General features: G+C 45.6%; 1 protein-coding gene across 1 annotated transcript in view; it reads right to left on the reverse strand.

The window, feature by feature from the left end:
• LOC310773287 (interphotoreceptor matrix proteoglycan 2-like) overlaps positions 1-10,216 on the reverse strand; it is a gene marked incomplete at both ends in the record, with an annotated part of 78,593 nt that extends 68,377 nt beyond the window's left edge. Inside the window, 3 exons of the mRNA XM_083633168.1 lie at positions 5,300-5,466; positions 9,272-9,508; positions 10,135-10,216. Coding sequence (XP_083489294.1) covers positions 5,300-5,466; positions 9,272-9,508; positions 10,135-10,216 — 486 coding nt within the window. The remainder of the gene's footprint in view (positions 1-5,299; positions 5,467-9,271; positions 9,509-10,134) is intronic.
• Positions 10,217-10,521: the final 305 nt, after the last annotated feature.

The following is a 10,521-nucleotide window of genomic DNA, read 5'->3' on the forward strand; positions in this document are numbered from 1 at the left end:
GAGGAGCGAGGGCCGCAAGCGTCAAATGACGTCAATGTGTTGGGCGCGACCTCCGTAGGCCGCCCACCTGAAGATTTTTCTCACAGCGCGACCTCCGCACGGCTTCTCTCCAAACATGGCCGCTTTCAAGCCACTGAGCCCTGAACATTGGGCTGTGTTTTCACCACATATCTTGACCCATGTGGTAGGCTATAAACTTTGATTTGCAACTGTTCGTTTTTAGTCATTTCACCAAGTAAATGTGTTGTGTTGAGAGCATGTTTGAGAGAGATTAAAAGCAGCACAGAGTAGGCCATCAGGGCTGAGAACTGAAACGGCTATTCAGTAAAAGCAAGTTTGGTGATTCATTCATGTGCTGATGTACGGTCGTTTGAGAGTGAAAGCGCACTCAGTACTGCACATAATAGCGTTTCATTGCGACTTTTCACGGGCTGGTCTCACTATTACCATTGTACAATACATGCTGATCACTTGGCTGATCACTTCTGAGTATAAAAGCATTTGCCCCAGCGCGAGCCGCGAGGTCCGCACGTGACTCGCAGGGCTCCACCTCGCGGAGGCTTGCTCAAGTATAATGAGCGCTTAACTCTTCACCTGCAGCAGGAAGCAGAAGCTGCTTGCTGCCTGCCGGCCGCTGCAGAAACACGGAGTGAAGCGGGAAGGCCAAGCAAGCAAAACATTTGTCAAAAAGCTTTCGGCTTCGGGGTTGGAGTCATTTAAATCCAAATCAAACTGCCAAAAAAAGAGCCAGTGCTCTGAAAGTGTCTTCTGCATCAGATTGGTATCTGAGGGTATTAAAAAGCTGCACAGCACTCGAGCTGAAAACATATTGCTCAGTTTTAACTTCAGATTGCCAAAAGAAAATAAAGGCTTTTGATTTTCACATTCAAAACAGACAGCCTCTCTGGTTTTCAACAAGTTCTTGGGTAACATTTTATTTGCATAGTCCGCCTACAGAGAGCCGACAGAGTGTTTGTAACATGTCAACAGCTTATTAGTCAACATTCAACAAGTCACTTCAGATTCTGTTTGCTTCCCGTTCCACCGCACACCTGATTCTCATCACCTGGAGCTACTCAATTATTCTGAGAAGATGTTGCATGTTACACATATACTCTATAGCTAATCTGTTAAACATCTACAGAGAAAGCAAATACATTTGACAACAACAGCTGCTGAAATGTTACAAATACTCTGTAGGCGGACTATCCAAATAAAGTCTTAGGTGGCGCATCGACAGAAAGTGTTTTTTGATTTTCATTCTCTATGGTAAAGACATGCTAGCAGCGCTCAACACACACACACACACACATGCCTGGCATTTAGCGCTCTCGGCGGCTGGTGTTTTTGGATGGAGCGCTCTCATCAATGAGTGCGTTTACATGCACACTAATAAACACCTAGGTTACTGCTGAGACATCAGGTTTATTCATTGCCGTCAATGTCCACTCACACACTTTGAGGTGAGTTCCCGCTATTTACTAAGTGCATGTAAACGCGGATATCAGATTATTGCCAGTTACCTGATTATTCTCACTTTCTCAGTGATCCGTTTATTGTGTATGTAAACACACTCTATGAAGAGCGGGCGGAGTGCTGCTCATCAATGTCACTTTTTTCAACCAGCCAAGCAAATCGAGGAAGAGGCAGGACTAAATAAGATCAACAAATGTGCGGAGGAGAGGCTCCGGGGCGGAGGAGAGGCTCCGGGCGGAGGAGAGGCTCCGGGCGGAGGAGAGGCTCCGGGCGGAGGAGAGGCTCCGGGCGGAGGAGAGGCTCCGGGCGGAGGAGAGGCTCCGGGCGGAGGAGAGGCCCCGGGGGAGAATTGTTCCCGGTTTGTATTTGCTAGGTTGATTGACCTTGTATGCTAGCTATCTAACATTAGCTACTAACTAACTACAGAGTCAGCTCAGTGCGTTGTGTGTCTGTGCGCATTGGAAGTGCTCTGGGCATGAAATCCAAAGTGCTCTGCTATGAAAAAATAAATAAATAAAAGCTTTGTGTGGACACGGCCCATGCTGTCGAAGCAGATTGTTTTCTGTTGCAGACGTCTCCAAGTGTTTGTATCTTTGGGGTTTGGAGGTAAACTGACTGCCTGCAACCCAGGTGTTTACTCTGTCTGCAGGGTACTCTAGGCCACACGTTTTGGACTTGCCCAAAATTGTACACATTCTGGTCAGACATTTTTAATACATTCTCATATATATGTCAAAAACAGATTGACCCAGATCCAATTACTGCAATATTTGGGGTTGCCCCTAGCAACAGTGGGATATCCAGACATCAATCAGATCTAATGGCCTTTTCAACATTACTAGCTCGCCAGCTTATTCTTTTTAGCTGGAAATCGCCCACACCTCCATCACACTCACGCTGGATTCGTGAGGTAATGTCATTTCTTAAACTAGAAAAAGTCAGATGCACAGTGCAGGGCTCTCTGGAAAAGTTTGAAATGACTTGGCACCCCTTCTTAGATTATTATCATAAGGAATTTGACGCAAGAACTTTAGATTAGTAGCCCCCAACATCTCTACCCTACCCTCTTCCCACCCCCCTCTTGTTCTTTCCTTGTCTCTATTATTTTGGTTTTATTTTTACACTTGATTGTCATTGCATCACAATTATTCAGGAGATTGTATACATGTATGACATCATGCAACCATGCACCTATTTTGTATTGTCTGTCTTCTACGGGTTTCGTTTTTTCTTGTTTGCATTGCTTAAAAACGAATAAAAACAATTTGAAATAAAATACTCTGTCTGCAGGCCTACCTGCAGGGAGGTGGGTGTACTGGAGGGGCGGAGTTACAGTATGAAAACAACACACGAGTGAAGTGAATATGTTTCCAAACAGGACACGTGCTGATGTGCTCACCTATCACTTAAATTAATTAATCACTCTCTTTTTAATGAGTTGTTTAGTCTCTCAGCTTTAAAGTCTTCCATTTCTTAAAATAATTGAACAAATCAGCCAATGGGGTGAGATAATCTCACTTGTAGTTATATCCAATGCAAACTCCATCCATCCATCCATCTTCAACCGCTTATCCGGGATGGGGTCGCGGAGGTAGCAGTTCCAGCAGTGGACCCCAAACCTCCTCCCTTTCCCCTGGCCCCAGCTAGCTTTGACTGGGCGATCCCGAGGCGTCTGCCCCCTGGTGTCCTCCCAATACAAACAGTTTCAAGACTTTTCTTGAATATTATCTTGATACTAAGTGCATTGATCTACATTAATAGTAATGATTAAAGGGAGGCTTTGCTGATTTTCAACCCACTTTGTGTCGTCATTAATATGTAATAATGCAGATGGTGAGCCTTTAACCTTGTCTTCATGTTTTCCTGCACCGAGAGCTCCGCAGTTTATTCCAGCACTTCCGTGTCCAGAATGATGCAAAACGCTTCATTCTGGACAGGAAGTGAACAGATGTTGCTCGAGGGCGGCTGTTATTGTTTCTTTTTATTTTCTCTGTATGCGCACATCCACAGAGAATCGCATCGAGAGCCTTAATGAGCATTAATGACCCATACCAGCTGGCGGGGGCGGAGTTTCTTCCAATCAGCAAAACGGTAATGGCGTCTCCGAGTGGTAACGTTAACATTAGTAACATAAGTAACACAGCCTTAAGTGCAGTTATTGCAGAAATAGACTCAATAACAACAATTAAACAAGAACAAAAGTTGTCGAAAAAATACACTGTAAGAAGCCGTTCTTCCGAGTGGATTTGGCGACGCTGATTGGCTGAAGGAGTTATCTGTCAAGACAAGTAGGCTACTCCCACCCACTGAATCTGTGTGGGCGGCTGGGAGTCCAGACTGATACGTAGAGCAAAACACAATGTGAAGTCACGTTATCACGATGGTTTTTACCAGGGTAGGCTTTTTCAACAGCAGCACAGACACAAGGACAACAGACACATTATGTAGATGCTCACCTGTTCTGTGCAGCAGCCATCGCCAATTTCTGAAAGAGAAACAAAACTCACATGATGCATTTGGATGTTGGATGTTTGTCACAAGCGGTTTGAAGTCTATTGTTTTGTCAGTTACGCAAAGTACAATTGCCATTTTGCCTTGGTTGCAAATCGGTCAAACTGTTTCATCTTGATACCGCAGGAGTGATGCACAGACCAAGTGTCACCATGTCCCTATACACTATGAAGATGAAGCGTTACATGCTCCTAAATGGACACGTCACCTGTCCCCCCTGTCTGAGACCGCTTACCCCCAGCCCACCCCGTCCCCTGACCTCGTTTGGAAGTGTGGTGAAAAACGGACTTAGCAAGATAACGTGAGCTAGAGATCGTGAGTTCCAAAAACGGAATAACACCACACATAACCACAAAACTGCATTGTGAGCTCAATCTTGTTGTAACTGTTGTAATCCACAGATTTAGTTATTACATCTGCAAACGTCACGTGTAGCTTTGGCTAATCACTACCTGCTAACATTAGCTACCGATAATCTGTTGCCAAATCTTGTGAGAGTTTGTTGCTGATATAAAGATATGTGGCTTGCGGAAAATGTGCCCAATATTTACTTTGTTGATTATGGGGCGAAATAATCTGTCATGATCTGAGATCACATTCACTTCTCCCATTGACTCCAATAGAATCAGAACCTGCTGCTAGTCTCCTAAAGCGGCGTGGCCAACCCCATGTGACAGATACAAGAAGTGACTTGCAGTTGAACCGTCATGCTGTAAACAGTCTCTGATGTAAGTGAAAGGAGGGACTGCATCTCAGAACCATAGAGATATAAGAGTTGCGTCATCTCCATTCACTCCAATGGACCCGTTTTCTTTTTTCTTACCTCGCAATAGTTCCCGGAAGCAGCGCTGTAGAGTTGCAGCAGAATGGACCATTTGTGATTTGAAAGGGTAAGATGTTTAAAGAATCAAATGATATATTATCAATCAATCAATTTTATATAGCACCAAATCATAAGAGTTATCTCAAGCTGCTTTACAAATAGAGCAGGTAGGAGACAGGCTCTTTATTTTAGACCCAACAATTGAAACAATTCTCACATGCACTGGTGATTATACTGCGAGGTCATGTGGTAATTTCCCAACAAGAGCAGCACTTGGCGACTGTGGCAAGTTAGATACCCCTTTAACAGGGGAGAAACCTTGGCATCATGTTATGCATTCAAACGGCCTGCCACGTACTTCCTGGAACTATCCTTGGAAATAGCTAGAATGGAGCACATAGCTACTTGAGTCACCTGACGTCCAAGCAGTTTGGACTTCCTTTGGCATGACTCTCGCTTCAACAATTCTGGACTGGACTATGCACTCACCCTCCTGATGAGGCTGGTGTGCTCTTCTGATTGGCTGAAGACTCTGCCAATCTCCAAGACGCTGATGGCTCCGTCCTGACATCTCTGCACCCAGCTCTCATACTCCTGTCTGTCCGGGAGGCGCGCCCACAGGGTCCTAAAGGCTTCCCACACTGTGTCCTGACACACTGCACGTGCATGCACGCACGCACGCACGCACGCGCGCACACACACACACACACACACACACACACACACACACACACACACACACACACACACACAGACGTATCAGCACATCCACATGAGTATAGACGCCTAATAAAACACAATGTTTATTACAGATTTATGACTAGAAAAACTTGACAGTTTTGAGCTGCATCTCAAATTAATCTTCGGTTTTCAGATGATGTGTAGCACTTCTATGTGGCATATTCTCTTGGCCTGCTATCTCACGCTAAAGATCCAGTGAAGTCATTTCAGCAAAAGCCAAGGTATGGCAAGGGACACGGTTGGAGGGTTTAAGGGGGGGATGGTATTTGTTCTGACCCCTTTGTGGAAAATCTTTTGTGAAATCAGTTGTGCAATAGTCAATTTTGATTAGTTGTTTCTATGCAATTCACTTATATGATTGTTCTAAACAGATTTTTCCACAATAGTTTTGTAGATGGAAACACGTTGGGTTGCCTCCTAGTAAGCTTAAAATCTATTAACCAGAATTAATGCAGACCCTCCATTTTGAAGTTATTATTTAGAGGTTATTACGTAGGAAAATGTAAGATATTCATAATAAATGAGAGAGAATTGCACTTAAGAGCCTCCTTAAGAACTTCCTAAAATGTCCTCTTAGGTTATTTCTTAAGACCTATCTTAAGAACACATTGGTGAATCCAGCCCCTGGTCTCCTGGTTGGGGGGCGCTAACCCCCTGGCAAGGCAGCAGGTTAAGGGCTTTGGCTGTAAGCCAGCATGGCCGGTAAGCCATTCAGCAGTGACTGCCGGGATAACAGACTCACAGACAGACTCACAGAGACACCGACAGACAGGCACACAGACAGACAGGCTCACAGACAGACAGACAGGCAGACAAACAGGCACACAAACAGACAGGCTCACAGACAGACAGACAGGCTCACAGACAGACAGACAGGCTCACAGACAGACAGACAGACAGGCTCACAGACAGACAGACAGACAGACAGGTTCACAGACAGACAGACAGGCTCACAGACAGACAGGTTCACAGACAGACAGACAGACAGGTTCACAGACAGACAGACAGGCTCACAGACAGACAGACAGGCTCACAGACAGACAGACAGACAGACAGGTTCACAGACAGACAGACAGGCTCACAGACAGACAGACAGGCTCACAGACAGACATACAGACAGGCTCACAGACAGACAGCCAGACAGGCTCACAGACAGACAGACAGACAGACAGACATGCTCACAGACAGACAGACAGACAGACAGACAGACAGGTAGGTTTACAGACAGAGGCTCACAGACATACAGACAGGCTCACAGACAGAAAGACAGACAGACAGACAGGGTCACATACATACAGACAGGCTCACAGACAGACAGACAGACAGACAGACAGACAGGCAGGCAGACAGACAGACAGATAGACAGACAGAGAGACAGACAGACATAGAGACAGACAGACAGACAGACAGACAGACAGACAGACAGACAGACAAACAGACAGAGAGCCAGACAGAGAGACAGACAGACAGACAGACAGACAGGCTCACAGACAGAGGCTCACAGACAGACAGACAGACAGACAGACAGACAGACAGACAGACAGACAGAGGCTCACAGACAGACAGACAGACAGACAGACAGACAGACAGACAGGCAGACAGACAGAGGCTCACAGACAGACAGACAGACAGGCAGACAGACAGACAGAGGCTCACAGACAGACAGACAGACAGACAGACAGACAGACAGACAGGCAGACAGACAGACAGACAGAGGCTCACAGACAGACAGACAGACAGACAGACAGAGGCTCACAGACAGACAGACAGACAGACAGACAGACAGACAGACAGACAGACAGACAGGCAGACAGACAGACAGAGGCTCACAGACAGACAGACAGACAGACAGAGGCTCACAGACAGACAGACAAGAGGCTCAGAGTCACTAAAATTGTGACGGATCCTGCCGCCCCTACTGTACGTGACCGTTGAGACTGGGAAGAGTTGCAGCATCAGCTTTTATATGACTTACGATGTAAAGTTAAATCTGGATAAGAAAATACACAGGAACGGAAAGGCTTTGAAAATATATAAATACATATTTTATATTTATATAAAGTAGCCTATAGTTCTAGTTCACATTTTAAATTGTATTTAAAAAAAACTAAAACCCGGGGGGGCATGGTGGCGCAGTGGTAAGCGCTGTCGCCTCACACCTGGGACGGAGTGTGTGCCCGTTCGCATGTCCTCGAGCGCCCACCGCCCGGGTGGGGTCGTCAAAAGGGCCTCTCTGTGTGGAGTTTGCATGTTTGCAAATAAATAAAACCCCTAATATTTTTTATTCGTACATTTTTCCATTTTCCCCTTTCTCTCAAGTACACTGGGTAGTAGCCTACCTCCATGCACCCCATTTGTGAAACATGGGTCTGATGATATTTATTTATACACCTACAAAAGGTATCGATGTTTGTGTATGGGTGGAGAAACATTCGACTGGTGTAATTAAAGAAACAAAGTTGGAGGTGCCCATTCTTCCGGGGTCGTATGTAACTCTTGTAAAGAGCTTCTAATAATGTACTTTGTACTGTTTTGGGCTTCTTCATTGCTGTGATTGTAATCACAGGAATGAAGACGCCCAAAACAGAATTGGTGTTGTCGTTAGAGACATGGCTGCAAATAAAAAATACCAGAGAAAAACGCTGTGCCATCAACGCCAGGACAGCAAGTACTTGTGAAACTATCCGGTCGTAGACGTCGCCTCCCGTCCACCCGAAACCCCCAAATATTACCTACCGTATATCAGGGGTTTTCAAAGTCTGGGGCTGTTTCTCAATACTAAGAATTACTTATTCTAATACTATTCTTGTTCTTGTGTTCTTGGAGAGAACGTTCTTGCTAGTCGTTCTTGGAAGAATGAACTTGCTAGGTCACAAGCACACATAACGCTGTTGGCAGTTTGAGACGATGCGTTCTTGAGAGGCCGCCTGCAACACTACACAAATAAAAAGCTCAGCTGATGTAGATGCAGCCAATTTTTTTAGCCATTTTTCGCCATAAATGTTCGTAAAGTGGCACTTATTGAAACCTACTACCCTGCTTGTAGGCATCAAAAGTCAGCAGAAATTAATTTAGTGATGAAATAAAACTTTAAAGTGTAAAAAACTTCCCGGAGCTTATGGTGTCTTCTCTGCTGCATTCTGCATCCGCTTATGCAGAAATGAATGCTAGGATATGTGCCTTGCCAAGTTGACACAAGTCACCAACCAACCAGAGCATCCTCGGTAAAGTGGGCATGTCGAGAACACATCCGGGAATTTTAAGCGTTCTTGGCGAAATGTAAACTTTGTATTGGAACAGTACTCGGGCTGCGACTGATGACGTTTCACAGGGACACAAGAACGCAAGAACACACAAGAACCCTTATTGAGAAATGGCCTGGGACTGTGGGCCTCCCGTCAGACAAAGCTTGGATTTATTAGTTTCTGACTCTGGGAAAGTGGGAAAACAGTCAAATTCCCCCAAACTACTGTATCTCTGAACTATCTCTTTAACCAAATCACACACATTTAGGATATTCTACTGTATGTGATCTCCTCTTGAGAACTAATGTCATATTTTTTCCACTTCCATTCACTGAGCCTCCCCTAAAACTGCTTTGAGCCCCCCTGGGGACTCCCCCCTCCCACTTTGAAAACCTCTGAGCTACATGCTAAATGTGAAAGCATAACACTGGAGTGTAACAGAGCAGTCTGTGGTAGGTCTAACCTCTAACCTTACCTCTGAGGTGGAAGTAGTTGAGGTGATGGGCTACAGCTTGCTCAAACGTCTCTTGAGGACAGACTTTCACTCCGCTGGGGAACAGAAGCTCCCTCTTTCTCCGAGTCGGAGCCTCGTTTCCCAAATACGCCTGCAGCTCGGACGTCCCCGGGCCCTCAGCTCTGAGCTGCTGCCACGAATATCCAGAATCCACCTGCTTCCCCGTCCCGGTTGCCCTCATCGCTCCAAGCCTGGAGTCTGCAGAAGTCAGACAGCAGGGAAATAATCAATGGCGCATTCAACACAAATGTGTGAGCAGGGGCAGATTTAGTCATTTGTGGGCCCTAGGCAAATAAATAATGGCTCCCCTGAATCCAAACGATCTTCCTTTTTAATCCATCCCTTCTCACATTCAAGTTGGGGCTGAGAAAACTATGCATGCAATGATACTTTTTGTTGTTTTTCTGCAACATTTGTGTAGCTTGCCTTGTTTTATTTTGTGTGTCACGTCTCTCTCTGATGCAGTGTCATTAGGAAAATGAGCTTAGGTAGTGAAATAGTGACAAAATAGTATTATAATCACAGTCCACCAGAAGTGGAACAGCCCACTATAGCCTGAATGATTAGAGTTGTTGACCACGACACAAGATTGAAATAATTTATTGTAACAAGGGGTGTTTTTCAACAACTATACTGTACATTTCTTTTCAATGGATTGAAAAGTAAGTTTATATTAGTTCTACTCTTGTCTTTTTGGGGGGTCTTCTGGCTGCTGGGGCCCAAGGCAGTCACCTACCTTTACCTATAATGGTAAACCGCCCTGCATGATGTGAGCATTAGTCTGGTCTAATCACTGGAGCTCAGTAGAATAATATCTCACCTACCTGTTTCCATGTAGACGTATCCAGTAAGGAGGAGCGCGGCCCCCAGAGCCCAGAGGGCCAGATGCCCGGGGCCTCCAGGCATTCTCAGAGCTGGCTCCTGGCTCTCACTCCAGGGGAACTTCTAACGCTTCTTCAGCTCATCCACGGTCTCCTCCTCACAGAGATCCATCCACTCGATCGCATGATGTAGAAAATAATGTAAATATTCCACTGAAGTTCCCGGGTGGGCGGGCGGTCGGGGCTGGCTGCCCTCTCTCTCCCCCTCTACACCTTGACCTAGTGTGGCCGCTCTGTGGCTCCAGGCCAACAGATGGGACTTTGAGAGGGAGATTTTTTTTTTGTCTTTGCGTTAATCCTATTAGTTAAGCCGCCGGGCTTCAAGGTAAA

Source organism: Poromitra crassiceps (assembly GCF_964638095.1).
Source record: "Poromitra crassiceps genome assembly, chromosome: 3".
Taxonomy (NCBI): Eukaryota; Metazoa; Chordata; class Actinopteri; order Beryciformes; family Melamphaidae; genus Poromitra; species Poromitra crassiceps.